Source organism: Tarenaya hassleriana, unplaced genomic scaffold (assembly GCF_000463585.1).
Source record: "Tarenaya hassleriana unplaced genomic scaffold, ASM46358v1 Cleome32, whole genome shotgun sequence".
In the NCBI taxonomy this organism is placed as follows: domain Eukaryota; kingdom Viridiplantae; phylum Streptophyta; class Magnoliopsida; order Brassicales; family Cleomaceae; genus Tarenaya; species Tarenaya hassleriana.
In genome coordinates, this window is record NW_010966372.1 from 269,900 (window position 1) to 286,299 (window position 16,400).

A 16,400-nucleotide genomic window follows, 5' to 3' on the forward strand; every position below is an offset into this window, starting at 1 on the left:
AAATGGGCGAAAGAAGACAAGCGATGTCGGTCCAAGTATCATTTCACAATTTTGATGATACGCGTTTCGACGAGTTCCTCAAGATTAGGGATTTGATTTTAATGTGTTCTTGTAGGGTCCACTCCTCATCCAACTAACTTCAGACATACACATACATACATATACATAAAACCGCTTGGGGCGGATACATATATATGTATTGTGATGACAGATTATCTCTATTGGAGAAAAAAACAAGAAAAAGAATCCACATCAAATCAATTGCATCACTCGGGCATATATACGAAAGAAAGAAGATGAGAAACGAAAGCATCCAACTTTGACATTACCACAACCACATAATCAGATATATATATATAAATACAATCGTTACAGAAGAATTTTCAATGCATATATACATATATATATATATGAATATGTATATACACAAGCCGTCGATTTGAACAATCATCTCTATGTATGTCATCGACCATACCATACATACTATACTACCCCTACGTTTGTCACTTTCATTTTATAGAAAAAAAAAACGTGTGTAGTTAGTGAGAAGACTCTGCAATGGTTTGGACAAGCCTGAGGGACAAAGAAGCCAAGTAAATTACCAAAAGCCCAATGCCCATCACTCCACTGAGCTTCATCCTGTTCCTGGTCAGCATCACCATTGCCCAGCCAAGCCCTGCAACCAAGAACCCTAGGCTCTCCAACAGCTCCGGCTCCATCGGGATCACGATGCTCGTCGGGTGGATCCTCCACGTCGATCCCACGAGCGATATCCCGAGGGCGAAAAGGGTATTGAATATAGGACCTGCGTAACATCCTGATATCGCAACCTGGGCGCCTTCAGTCCCGCCGTGAAGCGCCATTGTCACGTTTGTTATCAGATCCCCCAAGGAGTTGCCCCAGGCGAGGACCGTTAATCCTAAGATTGAAGGGCTTATCCCGAAAACGTACCCTAATGAGGTTAAGAGAGCCACCAGCTCTTGAGCCGAGATGTATGTCCATGTCATGCTCATCACGAAACCACCTATCAGCCAAAGCAGTAGCCATCTCTTTGGCGGGTTTGATTTCTCGGTTTTCGCTGACGCAAGGAAACCAAGAACTATGCCGAGAAAACACCCAATCCCGTAAGCAAGGCTTGTATCCACGCCCATTCCACTGCAGGCCCAGTTCCATAGGGATGCCAGAAGGATCGGAGCAAATGTGCTTGAGGCAACTGCTATCGGTTTAGACCATTTGGTTTCACTCACAACAGGAATTGTCAATCTTCTAGGCAGGTTAAGAGGCAGTTCGATAGCTCGGATCAGCAGTCTACAACAATACTTTCTCTCGGAACTGCCTTCTGTCCTACAGGCCTCTTCAAACACCCTCTCCTCAATGTGAACAGTTCTGTCTTTCTGCAAGATCGGTTCCCTCACATCATTCCGGTGGATTGACTCGGGATCAAATTCAAAAGCCTCTCTTCCGAACCTCCAGTAGAGATACACAATGACCACATACACAGCATACAGCGAACAGAACCCAATTGCCCCCAAAAGATTGATCTTTCCATGGACCAAAATCACGACCAATGATGCAATAACCATGAGGAAGAAGCAAATGTCCCTCAGAAACGCATTTTTTTCAATGTGGACGTGTTCCTGGTGTAACAAGATGCTTATTATTCCAACCACAACACAGGAGACAAAGAAGGCACCTCCCACAACTGTGTTCAGACCAACATCATAAGTGCCCCCTGACTTGCCCATGAAAGAGACCAAACTCGCAAACACATCAGGCGCTCCATTGCCAAGTGACAACAAGGTCACACCGGCTATAGTTGGAGACAAATCAAGCAACTTTGACAGACTCTCGAGAGAACAACAGAAGTACTCTGATGCTGTGTCACCCAACAGATAGAACAGGACAAGGAGCCAGAGGAACAGGAGAAACTGACCCAACACTGGAAATCCATCGAAATTGCAGTACAAAAACGATAGATAGTCTATGAAACCTTGATCAACGCACGGGCCTATGGATTTCAGGTGAAGGCACTTGGATTTGTAGTCATGCAAGTCTTTCAGGACACTACAGTCGTTCTCAGGATTAGGATTTAGGACAGTGTTTCTTTGGACAGGGAAATCAGCCGGATTCGCAGAAAAGATCAATAGAACACAAGAGATGACAACGAAGGAGATGTTCAAGAAACGAACATATCTCGAGGAAGACAGATAACCCATCAAAGGAAAACCCAGCGGTGCCCAGAAACCCGGAATCAAAATGACGAGAAAAAAAGAAAAATTAAGTACCTTTCATCAGAGAACATTAAAAAGCATTAGGATTTCGTCGAAAATCAACAAACAATTAACTGGGTTCCCTCCTAAAAGCATGTAAAATCAACCCTTTTCCCTCAAACGAAAACGAAACACCAATCGGGTATAATCGTCATCATCATCATCATCAATCGCCCTTAGAAACGAAATGGGTTGCGCACACGAACTCGATCCGGAAGAAGAAAAGAACTAACCTTTTTTTTTTGGAAAAATAACAGAATTTTGGGAACGGAAAATCTTTCAACCGTAAACCGAGATGGACAGAATCTCCGGTTCTCTGGCTCTGTGAGAAACGAAGTTAATGGGAAAGAAGAAGAAGAAGAAGAAGAAGAAGAAGAAGAAGAAAACACACTCACTTTAAAACCACCGTCAGAGAAAAGTTCATTCCTTAGCCTTTTCTTTTTGGGAACGAAGAAGAGGACAGGTGTCGGCTTCGTTATCGATCAAGCGTCGTCCTCCATTCCCATGAACGTTTCGGAGAAAACGAAAGGAAAACCGTGGGCAAGTCGATTAATTTCTCAAAATACGAAGGATCATTTTAAAAAATTAATTTTCTCGAGAAAATTTGGTGTAGTGCTTAAGCAGTAAACACGATCAATTGAAAATAAACCGGATTGGTTTAATAACTAATTATATGGGATCAATAAAATAGCACTCGAACAATCAATCCAAAATCACACATTCGATAAACCGGTCGGATCCTTGGTGTCGATTTGCATTCAAATTCGCACTAAAAAGTTTTAAATTTCTGATATAATATCGTAATTTGGACGTTGATCTCATGTTTAAATACCAAATATTTAACTAAAAACTCAATAAAAAAAATAGTTTGGGATAAAGTTACGTGAATGATCATTGTCGGTTTTACCTGAAATTAATTATTGAAAATAGCAAGGGGGCCCTTGCTTGTAAACCGGAAATTAAACCAATTAGTGATAATGGATAAAAAGGTTAATACAAATTAATGCGAGGTGTAAAATCAACTTTGCTTTTTTAGCAAGTAAAGATGTAAAGGAACCAAAGAATCGGCTTGATTGTGAATTAAGACAATACTTTTTAAACACCGAATATCTAAAATTATATTTAATTTTAATTTTATATATGAATTTTGGAAAAAGAAAAAAGAAAATAGCCGAAACATACAACTCGGATTCGGTTCACGAAAACCAGGAATGAACCATCAATTCAATCTGTTTGGTCCGAACAGGTCTGGTTCGGACCAGCGGAAGTGTCGTCTCGTCTGTTAACATTTGGAGCCGCGAAACCACTACAGGTCGAAAGCCTTCGAGCGGCGATTTCTCCAAAGCTCTTCTCCCGATTTCAGATTCTCGATTTGAACATCCATCTTTTCCCAAATTTCAATTTTGTTTCCATTTCTCGTTTTCATTCGACGATCTGTGGCTTCCGAAGATGATTTCCGCTTTGAATTCTGCTTATCTACCGACTTTTCCTGCGAACTCGAACGTCACCGGTGGAGTCCGCCGTGAATTTCCGACCGCTGGATTCGTTCCCACCATAAGAATGTGTTCTCGTTCTCCTTCGGCATCTCTCAAGGTTCTCTGTATTTAACCTTCCCAACTTCCGTTCCTAGAATCTCTTTAATTCTCATGGCAAATTTATACGCTTGAAAAGTGATAAATTTAGACGTTTCTGCATTTGGGTTTCTCGTTCATACTGCTTTGAGCTTTCTTTCCATTTCTCGTGGAAAATCATGAACTATTCCAATGTACTTGAGCAGCTGTCTGGATGACGACGATGGTTTTGAGTATCTGGATTAACGTTGGTGTTGGTATTGAAAATAGTGGAATGATTCTGTGGAATAAAAATGGGGAATTTCGTTGCCGAGTGTACAAAAGATGTGTAACTTGAGAAGTGATCCAATATTCAAGCACATTTCTTGTCCCAGTAAATAGCTTTACATATGGATCTAGTTATTGAACCATTGTTGTGAGAGCATTTCTTCTGGGCATAGCCCTCTTGTGTCTGGAGTTTATCCTAATCACGAACCTGTATGCAATAGGAGCGTTGATCTAGGTAAGGTAGCGAACAACGATCATAAATCTTGCTGATGCCTTCCTTTTGATAGCTCCGTATCATTGTTTCGAGGGAAAGGCTTGGTTTTGGTGTCGTAGAGAGTCTGTTTCAATTGCGAAATGGTGCCATTTCAGAAGGGCCTTTGAGAAGTGGCTTTAAGATTTTTAACCTCGGGTTCATCTTTCTCCTAAAGCTTGTTATCGTAAATAACTGAGTGATTTAACTTGTTAAGGCATCAAATTCTCTAGATTACTTTTTATGTACATCACTATCTGTTTTTTCGGGTTGTGATAGCCAGGACATTTTTTTTTGGTAGTCTGGTGTAAGCATGCGTAATCATGCATCAGTTATCTAGTTAAAACACTTCTTTCTAACATGAGGAAATTCACCGATCTCATAGGGTGGTTCATGCTTAAAAAGAGACATGAACAGACAAAGAAGCAGTCTCGAGTCTATGTTCTGTTATGACAAGCCAATACCGGAAGAGAGAATTGAGGAGCCGGTCGGACTGTCTCTGTCTGAAAAAGAGATTGGGGACAATCAGCGATGCTCTTGTTGCGAAGCCAAAGGTGCAGTGCTTTGTGCCACTTGCTCCGGCACTGGTTTGTACGTTGACTCGATAATGGAGAGCCAAGGCATCATTGTGAAGGTCCGTTGCTTAGGTAAGCCTCTATTCTGCACTTGGATTTGTCTGATCACCTTGCTGAACTTGCTTATCCATCTGTTTATGCAAGTAGGTTCATCTTTATCTCATATTTTGATTGTAGGTTGTGGTGGGACTGGTAACATTATGTGCACAGACTGCGGTGGGCGAGGTCACATAGGACACTGATGACTTATTCGATTCTCTTGCTTTCTCTCTCGACTCTGTATTAGCTCATGTGTCTTGAAATTCAAACTAAGGTTTCGTTTCCATAGTAGCCTTTCGAATCTTATCGTTGGAATCTGTTTTCTTATGGTGATTTATGAACAACAAATCACACACATATATATAGATGTATTCCAGTATCTACAGACTACAGTATGCCATGATTCATGTATTGTTTATATTATCTTCAATCTTTTTTTTTTCTCTATTCTAAATGAAATAGGATTGCAAGTTGCATCACTGAACCGTGAATCTCAGTTTCTTGACTTCAACCCTGTTTCCTGTTTCTGCCTTGAGTTGTATTGTACCCTTTCTGAAGACTATGAAACAGGCAATAGAGTGGGCGATAAAAAAAAAAATACAAGCTGGGAAGGAGAAGGCTGTGTCCATTGGTACCAAATGAGTATATACATCATCACACATCCCTTAGCTTGTGTTTGGTGCATGAACTTTGTCTATCTATAGAATCTGTAAGCATGAACCTAAACCCTTGTAAAAGGAAACTAGCTATTTACTCCATCAACTCGGTTGTTTTCCTTGTTTTGCTTCATGTTTGAACTTGTGGTTCCTGGTGATCAAATTTCAGACATCTCGCCGTCACTATCCCGGGCTCTGTCCCGGTCATTATCCCGGGCATTGTACATTTGAAGCCGTTGAATGCGACGTGGAATTGTGGCATCAAAACGTGCGTTATGCGGGTCCTCGACATAAGCGACATAGTAAGCCAAGACACATGCTTGCAGCCATGCCGAAGCTACCCGGAACTGCACGACAGAAACCAGGTACACATACTTAGCAAGTTGATACCTTTTAACATTTTTAGGATTAGTATCTCGTATCTAGGTTCGAGAATGAGCTTATAATATGATTTCTTACCACGAAATACCCGATGATGAAAGCGTAGAGAGTCACTTCCAGAGTGTAGTCCTTATGAATGAGCAGGACCCATATTCCTCCGGTGAGTGCAGATATTGCACCCACGATTACACCGCTGAGGAAACAGAACGAGCCAGTGAGGTCTGAGTCGATTAGTTGCTCAAACCCTTCGATCCTTCTGAACATATGCCAAATATCAGTTGACGCGTCCACGAACCCTTTATCGTAAATCCCCACATGAACAAACCCCCATCTGTTTCCGAACGTAATCAGTGTATTGGCGACGTTTAGGCAGCAATCGGCGTAGAAACACATGAAATTCTCTCCGCCTGTGGTGAGCAGTTTCAAGCTCCTGGCCATTCCCCTGGCAAATACAATGAGTGGAACTATGGTTGATCCGATGCAGACGCTCCCGAGCAAGGTTTTAACCGTTACTCGAAACGCATTGCATGTATCCATGTCTTCTCCACATGTGAAGTTTATGTATCTTGCCCTGGATATGGTCACTTCTTGTATGTTCTTGAGAACTTGCATTGTCCACGCCAGACTTATCACGATTAAGGAGATGAACAAGATGTCTAAATTCGTTCGTGTCGAAGTAGCTCCTCCAATTCCCGTGACCAAGAATCCGCTGTACAAAACGCCCACGATTACCGATAAGCTGACAATTGCATTGGTTTTTGCAGGTGGGATAAGGGTGGCGGATGATAGTATTTTGGTGGCATACTCGAGCCTCTCTGTGATCCAACAAGCATAGAGAGACTGAACAATGGAAAAGAATACGAAAAGGGCTCCAATGGCAGCAACAGGCGTCGAGTTGGTAAGAACGAGCATGATCCCGACCGAGCAGGTGAATATGGGGCTAATATAGAAGGCTGCTTTTAGTGTAGCCGATGCCTTCCATAGAAAGATGCATTGCCATGCTAGAGATAGAGTTCCCGAGACAGCGACCGAGGTTAGCAGAGGAGGGTACCATTTCTTCGGGTGGAAGTGGTGTGAATCAGCAGAGATGAGACCCCGAATGGTGAGAACGATCACCAAGACCGAGACTAGGGTGAGTTGCGAGAAGAACATTCCCTTGAAGAGCTTTCTGCTGAATCGGCTTGTCGCCGATGGCTGTGTGGACGGATTTCTCGTTGCTTCTTGTTCCTGCAAAACAAAAACGGGAAAAAGTTGGTATCTTGGAGAAAGAATCATCGGGTGTGAAGCCGATACATGTGAAATGATGCTAATGCAGGGGGAAGTTGAACATATTAGGGTAAAATGCGGCGGAGCAAGCACCATGGAGAAAGGATAAGCGAGAAAGAAGAGCTCAGTTTTCTTTCCGCAGAGGGCAGAGACGAAGGAGAAGGAGAAACAGAGCAGAGAATCGAAGAGAGAGAGAAGAAGAAGATACAGAGCCAAAGGGTGGGGTTGAGGAGAGAGAGAGAGAGAGAGAGAGAGAGAATGGTCAATCCGGATAGGGATGTATATATATATATGTATTTGTATACACACAGCAATAGAGGTTCTTTCTCGGTTCTTGCGAGAGAGAGATCCTTGGTTCTTGAAACAGAGATTCAGAGAGAGAGGGAGAGAGAGAGACCTTGAAGGCAGTTGAAGAAGAAGAAGTTCTTGGCTCTTGAATCAAACACAGAATCCTTCCCAGTCCTAGTTCTAGGCAGCCCAACAATAAAATCCATTGAAATATCAATCCATGGTGCACTGGGAATCGGTAAAGGCGTATACATACCATTGGGTTGTACCTTGGATTTCGCCTTCTTGCACTTCATGCATCTTCCACACACCCGTTCAACATCTCTCTTCATATTTGGCCAATAGAAGTGTTCCTGAAAATTTGACAAGGTCTTGGCCACTCCAAAATGTCCCATGAGACCGCCTCCATGAGCCTCTTGAACAAGCAAATCTCGCATAGAACAGTTAGACACACAAAGTTTGTTCTCACGGAATAAATATCCTTCAAACCGATAATATTTTCCACTTGCAACCTTTTCACATGCCTTGAACACATCTTGGAATTCCTGATCAGATTCGTACAACTCCTTAATATGTTCAACCCCTAGCATTCTCGCATCCAAAGAAGTTAACAACGTGTATCGTCTAGACAATGCATCAGCCACAATGTTTTCCTTACCTTTTCTCTAATTCTCTCTCTCTCTCTCTCTCTCTCTCTCTCTCTAAGTTTTCTCTCCCTTGGAACCCAAGTTCCCCACACACCTCACGATTCCTATTTATACGTCTAAGCTTCTTTTATTATTCTCTAAACCATTTCTTAATTGCAATTAATATGCCATGATTCATGTATTGTTTATATTATCTTCAATCTTTTTTTTTTCTCTATTCTAAATGAAATAGGATTGCAAGTTGCATCACTGAACCGTGAATCTCAGTTTCTTGACTTCAACCCTGTTTCCTGTTTCTGCCTTGAGTTGTATTGTACCCTTTCTGAAGACTATGAAACAGGCAATAGAGTGGGCGATAAAAAAAAAAATACAAGCTGGGAAGGAGAAGGCTGTGTCCATTGGTACCAAATGAGTATATACATCATCACACATCCCTTAGCTTGTGTTTGGTGCATGAACTTTGTCTATCTATAGAATCTGTAAGCATGAACCTAAACCCTTGTAAAAGGAAACTAGCTATTTACTCCATCAACTCGGTTGTTTTCCTTGTTTTGCTTCATGTTTGAACTTGTGGTTCCTGGTGATCAAATTTCAGACATCTCGCCGTCACTATCCCGGGCTCTGTCCCGGTCATTATCCCGGGCATTGTACATTTGAAGCCGTTGAATGCGACGTGGAATTGTGGCATCAAAACGTGCGTTATGCGGGTCCTCGACATAAGCGACATAGTAAGCCAAGACACATGCTTGCAGCCATGCCGAAGCTACCCGGAACTGCACGACAGAAACCAGGTACACATACTTAGCAAGTTGATACCTTTTAACATTTTTAGGATTAGTATCTCGTATCTAGGTTCGAGAATGAGCTTATAATATGATTTCTTACCACGAAATACCCGATGATGAAAGCGTAGAGAGTCACTTCCAGAGTGTAGTCCTTATGAATGAGCAGGACCCATATTCCTCCGGTGAGTGCAGATATTGCACCCACGATTACACCGCTGAGGAAACAGAACGAGCCAGTGAGGTCTGAGTCGATTAGTTGCTCAAACCCTTCGATCCTTCTGAACATATGCCAAATATCAGTTGACGCGTCCACGAACCCTTTATCGTAAATCCCCACATGAACAAACCCCCATCTGTTTCCGAACGTAATCAGTGTATTGGCGACGTTTAGGCAGCAATCGGCGTAGAAACACATGAAATTCTCTCCGCCTGTGGTGAGCAGTTTCAAGCTCCTGGCCATTCCCCTGGCAAATACAATGAGTGGAACTATGGTTGATCCGATGCAGACGCTCCCGAGCAAGGTTTTAACCGTTACTCGAAACGCATTGCATGTATCCATGTCTTCTCCACATGTGAAGTTTATGTATCTTGCCCTGGATATGGTCACTTCTTGTATGTTCTTGAGAACTTGCATTGTCCACGCCAGACTTATCACGATTAAGGAGATGAACAAGATGTCTAAATTCGTTCGTGTCGAAGTAGCTCCTCCAATTCCCGTGACCAAGAATCCGCTGTACAAAACGCCCACGATTACCGATAAGCTGACAATTGCATTGGTTTTTGCAGGTGGGATAAGGGTGGCGGATGATAGTATTTTGGTGGCATACTCGAGCCTCTCTGTGATCCAACAAGCATAGAGAGACTGAACAATGGAAAAGAATACGAAAAGGGCTCCAATGGCAGCAACAGGCGTCGAGTTGGTAAGAACGAGCATGATCCCGACCGAGCAGGTGAATATGGGGCTAATATAGAAGGCTGCTTTTAGTGTAGCCGATGCCTTCCATAGAAAGATGCATTGCCATGCTAGAGATAGAGTTCCCGAGACAGCGACCGAGGTTAGCAGAGGAGGGTACCATTTCTTCGGGTGGAAGTGGTGTGAATCAGCAGAGATGAGACCCCGAATGGTGAGAACGATCACCAAGACCGAGACTAGGGTGAGTTGCGAGAAGAACATTCCCTTGAAGAGCTTTCTGCTGAATCGGCTTGTCGCCGATGGCTGTGTGGACGGATTTCTCGTTGCTTCTTGTTCCTGCAAAACAAAAACGGGAAAAAGTTGGTATCTTGGAGAAAGAATCATCGGGTGTGAAGCCGATACATGTGAAATGATGCTAATGCAGGGGGAAGTTGAACATATTAGGGTAAAATGCGGCGGAGCAAGCACCATGGAGAAAGGATAAGCGAGAAAGAAGAGCTCAGTTTTCTTTCCGCAGAGGGCAGAGACGAAGGAGAAGGAGAAACAGAGCAGAGAATCGAAGAGAGAGAGAAGAAGAAGATACAGAGCCAAAGGGTGGGGTTGAGGAGAGAGAGAGAGAGAGAGAGAGAGAGAATGGTCAATCCGGATAGGGATGTATATATATATATGTATTTGTATACACACAGCAATAGAGGTTCTTTCTCGGTTCTTGCGAGAGAGAGATCCTTGGTTCTTGAAACAGAGATTCAGAGAGAGAGGGAGAGAGAGAGACCTTGAAGGCAGTTGAAGAAGAAGAAGTTCTTGGCTCTTGAATCTGCACGTGAGAGAGATGGGTGTTACTTCTTGTTGGAGGCATAGCTTCGTTGTTCCTTCACAAAGCCCGTCGGAACATGTGATTGATTACATATATGTCTCTAATTCTCTCTCTCTCTCTCTCTCTCTCTCTCTCTCTAAGTTTTCTCTCCCTTGGAACCCAAGTTCCCCACACACCTCACGATTCCTATTTATACGTCTAAGCTTCTTTTATTATTCTCTAAACCATTTCTTAATTGCAATTAATTATCATATACTCCATGACTTGGACTGACTCCATCTCTTCCAAAACTAATCTACTTACATCGTTGACTTTTTCTCCCCCATCCCCACGAAGAAAAATGTTTTTTTTCAAATGTCATTAAATCATCACTTGGATTTTCTTTACATATAATAACTTTTTTTTTATTATTATAGTGTATTATTATACAAGATAATATGAATAACCTTCCAATTATATAAGATAATCGTAATAAATTCCCAAAATGCTATTAAGTTCTGGTATTAATTTGTTAAAGCGCAATTATTTGGATTGGAATAAAGAGATAAAATACTGGAACTTCTTTAAATTTAGCAACAGAAGCACTAAATGCGTGCATATATCTAATCCTTTCATTAGAAATCATGTACCAAAATAATTATTATTTTTTAAAAGTTTCGTATAAATAGAGGTTGCTATATATCTTTTTTTGTTTTTCTAAAATTAGACTTTTTATTATTAATAAAATTACTTAGACACTAGTATGTCTGTATATATATATAGTATGAGCTCTCTTCGTCTTCCTTAGAATTCTTGATAAGTAGGATTTTTTGCTGACGTGGAATGATGACGTGGAAGAAAATGACAACTCAGCAATGACAGCTCGTGGATCGAGTGTTTCCCCTTCTCCTCTTTCTTGGTCACCTATCCATAATTCATCTATATGTGTGTATGTATATTCTCTTAAGAAAATAATTTTAGGAAAAAAAAATAAAAAGGGGAAATAAGTTTGTTCATTTCAACTGCGAACTGATTTGTGTTCTTTCCTTTTTCTTTTGGCATGGAAAGGGTAACAATCAATATCATTCACGGACGTTCCGTGAAAAATTAATAAATGAAATGGCAATAATAATAATCTTTTTTCCAATATATGCTAGAGTTTATTTTTATCTCTTTTTCTTTATCTGTTGAAAAAAAGTTGGACCGCTTTTTTTTTCTATCGTTTTCAGCCCCTCCATTGGATTTTCTTTTCTTATGTGATCAATTGTGTATTGCAATTATGGTTTGGTTTAAGATATATTTTATTTAGTGGAAAAAAGTTTGGGGTTAAAATGGAATTATCTTTTTATAAACTTATAATAATTGTTTTCCAAAATTTAAAATAAAACAGAGAAAGACACAAAAGAAGAACAGGTGAGTTTAGTTTGGATGGTGAGTTTGGTCGGGGATGGATTGCTTACCCCCACACTCAAAAACATCCAAATCAATTTTATTTTATTTTTTTTAAAGAAGAGAGTTAAATTAGGTAAAGTGGGAGTCGTAACATTTACCAACTCAAACATTCCTCCTTTTTCCTACTTTTTTTTTATATTTTCTTTTTTTGTCCATATTTCAATTATTGTTGTAGTTTTCATTCAATCCCGAAAACTAAATATTTAAATGTGACATCGAATCATTTCTTAATCATTCGTTTAAATAGAACAACAACAACGATATGATGTTTAAATTATATATCAATGTACATTTTCATAGCAGAACATAAATCATTATTTGGTACGACCGCAATAACCGGTTTTTAGCGAATATCATAGTTTGCGTCAATATGTAAATAATTTTATTTTCTGGTTTCAGAGATTGCAAATTTTGCTGATTCTATATTAATTCTCTGCTTGATCCAAATTCAAACAACTTATTATATAGTGTTCTTACATTGTCCCCTTCACATATACATTTGGGGCCCAAATAATTGTTTTAACACAAGGCCATCACCAGACTAATTGGCTTACGGAGATAATTTAATTGGGCCCTTAATGGGCCTTTTCCGTGGGTCCATCCAACACTAACAGAATGTCATACTTAATGGGCCTAAATCCCGATTTCCCGCATGTTTGTAAGGGTAAAATAGTAAATTCAAATGGTGTTGAAGATCTATCTAATATCTATCCATGAATCATGACTTTGCTTCAAAGAAAGGAACCCAATGCTTGAATTAGATCTTATTCTGCACACTTCTCCCCACTTTTTTTGTTTTTTTGTTTTTGTTTTAAACTTTACTAGATTTGTTCGGATCTAAAAAAAGGGGGAAATCCATATAAACACAAAATTACAAATTAAATTAATTAATTTTCTCAAGTTTAAAAAAACCAAGATGTCATTAATTTGGAAATTTTATTTACTAAGAAATTAGCGCTTAAGTAGAGTACAAGTCTTACCTAAAAGTACATTTTTATTGACATTTATAATTTTAAAATGTATCTTCCTTCAAAAGCTAATTTTAAAATGTACGCCATCAATTTACTAGTATTTCATGATAGTATATTGATGTATTTCTTGAAAATTAACATAAAAAATCAATTACGCATGGAATATTTCTTTAAATATTTGTATATAAGTTTTATACATCACTATACAAATTAATCTAACTAATTTGAATAGAGGTGGCAATGGTTCTTTAACTATTTGTATTTAACATTGATTACAAAATTTTACATATATTTTTACTTCTAATTTCGAAAACATTTTATATTTAGCATATTCATTAAATTCGTTAGCGTTTTGTGTCACCAAAATGACAGTTTTTTGTTTTCCAAGAAACAAAATGGCAGTTTAATACAAAGTAAAATATGGATGTCATAAAGAAGGGCATATCTGTAATTAAACCAAACCAACCATTTAAAACTCCACAGCCCCATTACACAGCAGAATCAACCACCTCTCTCCCCCTCTCTCTCTCCACGAGAGTTTCGGAAAAGAGAAGCAACAATGGCGATGAAGAAGCTCTTCATGATCTCGTTCACAGTAACTTCTATCTTCTTCTCCCTCCTCTATCTCCTCTTCGCACCCACCACAGTGACCATGACCTCCATGATCGAGACCCTGAAAACCCCGATTTTGCCCTTTAGACCCCAGCAAAATCTCAACTCTACCCTCCCCCGCTTCGCCTACCTGATCTCCGCCTCCAAAGGCGACACCCAGAAAGTGAAACGCCTTCTCCGGTCGATCTATCACCGTAGCAACCACTATCTCATCCACTTAGACCTCGAAGCTCCGAAATCAGAGCATCAGGAGATGGCGAGATTCGTGGCCGGAGACCCTCTGTTTCGGCCGGAAGGAAACGTAATGCTTGTCGGAAAGCCGAATCTGGTTACCTACAGGGGACCCACGATGTTGGCGACGACGCTTCACGCCATGGCCTTGCTCTTGAGGTGTTGTCGGTGGGATTGGTTCATCAACCTCAGTGCCTCTGATTATCCTCTGGTTACTCAAGATGGTATGGTGAGTGCCCCCCTTTTTTATTCTTTTGGTTGATTTTTCTAGGGTTTGAATCTACGATTCTTGAATTTGCAAACATTAATCAGTGGCTTTTAGGTATATAGGTTGAGAAAAACGCCACTGATCTGTGGATTTGGATCTTGATTCTAGATTGGTTATCTGCTAACCGGCTCGGTTTAGGAAGTTGACGTTGGAAGAACCCATGATTGGAACATTGCTCATCGTTCGTTATCTGTTGTATAATCCATTTTGTAATCGTTTCTTCGTAATGATAAATTCAGATCTGATTTATGCCTTTTCCGAGTTACCGAACGATCTCAACTTCATACAGCACACGAGTCGCTTGGGCTGGAAAATGTAAGTTCTGTCAACCGCTAAATTGTAATTTATTTTTCTAAGACATGAAATTTGTCTGAACAAAAATGAGTTAAAAACCGATTAAAGCTTTGAGCTTTCTATAAAAAAAAGAAAAGTCATGTTAAGGCAGAAGCTGTAAGTCTTTAGCTAGTAACAGTTGGATCTGGCAACTGCAGTTTGTGGCAGATGACAGTCAAAGTGTGCCTGTGCGGCCGTTTTTGTGATTATCGTTATTGTTATTGAATGTTGTGATGTAGGAACAAGAGGGGGAAACCAGTGATAATAGACCCAGGGCTTTACAGCCTCAACAAGTCTGAGATATGGTGGGTTATCAAACAAAGAAGCCTCCCTACTGCCTTCAAGCTTTTCACCGGTTTGCCTCTCTCTCTCTCTCTCTATATACATATATATATATATATATATATATATGTCTGTGTATAGCAGTATGTGCATATGTGTATACGTTTTATAATAATGGTAGCGAGAACGTAAATACAATGAAGATTTGAGTTCAAAGCAAGTAGATATCTACTTGGTTAGTTCCCAAGAATGAACACATGGCCCGGCCCTTTTTATTATGGGGAAGTATGAGCGATTTTAATGGCAAACTTGTATATAATTTCTCACATTTTCTAGTCCCTGAATCGAGGAAGATCCGAAAGTTGAGGGGGTCAAAATATGATCCAAGACAAGACTTTAAAGAATCTTTTGTGTATTTTATTCTTATTTGCCTCTTTCTTTATCCTCCCAATTTTAGAAAGCTGCAGTCTGTAAGATGTCTTTGTAGCACCTAATAGGATCGCATCTTCCATTTTTGGAGTCAGATTTTTTATATGTGTATTCTTATCATCGAATTGCGTCTAAATCTGCATTAGGGTCGGCTTGGACGTTCCTATCGAGACCGTTCTCGGAGTATTGCGTAATCGGGTACGACAACTTGCCAAGAACTCTCCTCCTCTACTACACCAACTTCGTGTCTTCCCCGGAAGGGTATTTCCAGACGCTCATCTGCAACTCGGACGAGTTTAGGAACACGACAGTGAACCACGACCTCCACTACATCTCCTGGGACAACCCTCCCAAGCAGCATCCGAGGAATCTGGGACCGAAAGACTTCCGGAAGATGGTCATGAGCAACCGCCCTTTCGCTAGGAAGTTCAAGAGGAACGATCCCGTTCTCGATAAGATCGACAAAGAGCTTCTGAAGAGGAAACCGAGGAGCAAAGACGGGGGAGCGGAGTTGAGGCCAGGGCCAGGAGCGAGGAGGCTCAGGAGTTTGCTGATGAGACTTATGCTCAGAAAGAACTTTGACAAGAGGCAATGTAGGTAGTGGAGAAGCTTGGCCATCTCATGTGGGCCCCGAGATTAAGACCAGATAGATTTGTTTGAGGATGTAATGAAATAATAAATAGAAATCTTTTAGAGAATTTATCTCCAATCATATGATCTTCTTCGATTATTTGAAAAATATAGTTTGGTCGAATTTATATGGTAAACTTTCGTATTATAATAAATAACTGCTGTTTGTATTAAAATAAATACAAAGAATTATATATATAAAAAAAATAAATACAAAGAACGATGGAGAATATGGGCTTTATATATTGGCCCAATATCAACTTTCAATAAATAGAAATCTTTTAGAAGCCTTTGGGCTCTTTACATCAGGTTATGGGCTTTATAATGGCCCAGTAATAAAGACAAAGTAACCACCATAACTTTTTAATGGGCCTATTTACTTATATACTGTTATTTCTCATGGGGCCCATTATAGTGTTTCAATTAGACCAACCTAGTTCCGCTTATGTACAATTTCTTTGTAACGTTACGACTAGGACGGTTCATGAAAT

General features: G+C 40.3%; 5 protein-coding genes across 9 annotated transcripts; 2 read left to right on the plus strand and 3 right to left on the minus strand.

Moving 5' to 3' along the window:
- Nucleotides 1-318: 318 nt before the first annotated feature.
- LOC104820794 (cation/calcium exchanger 2) lies at nucleotides 319-2,786 on the minus strand. Its single transcript, XM_010551407.2, has one exon. The coding sequence runs from the start codon at nucleotides 2,214-2,216 to the stop codon at nucleotides 540-542; it is 1,677 nt and encodes a 558-aa protein (XP_010549709.1). The 5' UTR covers nucleotides 2,217-2,786; the 3' UTR covers nucleotides 319-539.
- A 708-nt stretch (nucleotides 2,787-3,494) lies between these two features.
- LOC104820795 lies at nucleotides 3,495-5,364 on the plus strand. Its single transcript, XM_010551408.2, has 3 exons — nucleotides 3,495-3,863; nucleotides 4,744-5,005; nucleotides 5,111-5,364. Exons 1-3 carry the CDS (start codon nucleotides 3,720-3,722, stop codon nucleotides 5,173-5,175), a joined length of 471 nt encoding a protein of 156 aa, XP_010549710.1. The 5' UTR covers nucleotides 3,495-3,719; the 3' UTR covers nucleotides 5,176-5,364.
- A 217-nt stretch (nucleotides 5,365-5,581) lies between these two features.
- Nucleotides 5,582-7,494, minus strand: LOC104821149. Of its 2 annotated transcripts, XM_019203394.1 has the most exons (3): nucleotides 7,369-7,494; nucleotides 6,088-7,236; nucleotides 5,582-5,975 (listed from the first exon to the last, which is right to left on the minus strand). In XM_019203394.1, the coding sequence occupies exons 1-3, from the start codon at nucleotides 7,369-7,371 to the stop codon at nucleotides 5,787-5,789; spliced, it is 1,341 nt and encodes a 446-aa protein (XP_019058939.1). In that variant the 5' UTR covers nucleotides 7,372-7,494; the 3' UTR covers nucleotides 5,582-5,786. The 2 variants fall into 2 exon arrangements, with proteins under 2 accessions (XP_019058939.1, XP_019058940.1); XM_019203395.1 differs by lacking the exon at nucleotides 7,369-7,494 and having other exon boundaries at nucleotides 6,088-7,284.
- Nucleotides 7,495-8,589: 1,095 nt separating this feature from the next.
- On the minus strand, nucleotides 8,590-10,943 carry LOC104820797. 3 transcript variants are annotated; one of them, XM_010551409.2, is made up of 3 exons: nucleotides 10,681-10,943; nucleotides 9,096-10,244; nucleotides 8,590-8,983 (listed from the first exon to the last, which is right to left on the minus strand). In XM_010551409.2, the coding sequence occupies exons 1-3, from the start codon at nucleotides 10,762-10,764 to the stop codon at nucleotides 8,795-8,797; spliced, it is 1,422 nt and encodes a 473-aa protein (XP_010549711.1). In that variant the 5' UTR covers nucleotides 10,765-10,943; the 3' UTR covers nucleotides 8,590-8,794. The 3 variants fall into 3 exon arrangements, with proteins under 3 accessions (XP_010549711.1, XP_019058901.1, XP_019058900.1); XM_019203356.1 differs by lacking the exon at nucleotides 10,681-10,943 and adding an exon at nucleotides 10,377-10,502; XM_019203355.1 differs by lacking the exon at nucleotides 10,681-10,943 and having other exon boundaries at nucleotides 9,096-10,502.
- A 2,695-nt stretch (nucleotides 10,944-13,638) lies between these two features.
- LOC104820800 (beta-glucuronosyltransferase GlcAT14A) lies at nucleotides 13,639-16,009 on the plus strand. 2 transcript variants are annotated; one of them, XM_010551415.2, is made up of 5 exons: nucleotides 13,639-14,191; nucleotides 14,475-14,550; nucleotides 14,808-14,923; nucleotides 15,426-15,477; nucleotides 15,580-16,009. In XM_010551415.2, the coding sequence occupies exons 1-5, from the start codon at nucleotides 13,684-13,686 to the stop codon at nucleotides 15,878-15,880; spliced, it is 1,053 nt and encodes a 350-aa protein (XP_010549717.1). In that variant the 5' UTR covers nucleotides 13,639-13,683; the 3' UTR covers nucleotides 15,881-16,009. The 2 variants fall into 2 exon arrangements, with proteins under 2 accessions (XP_010549717.1, XP_010549716.1); XM_010551414.2 differs by having other exon boundaries at nucleotides 15,426-16,009.
- The last annotated feature ends 391 nt before the right edge of the window (nucleotides 16,010-16,400 follow it).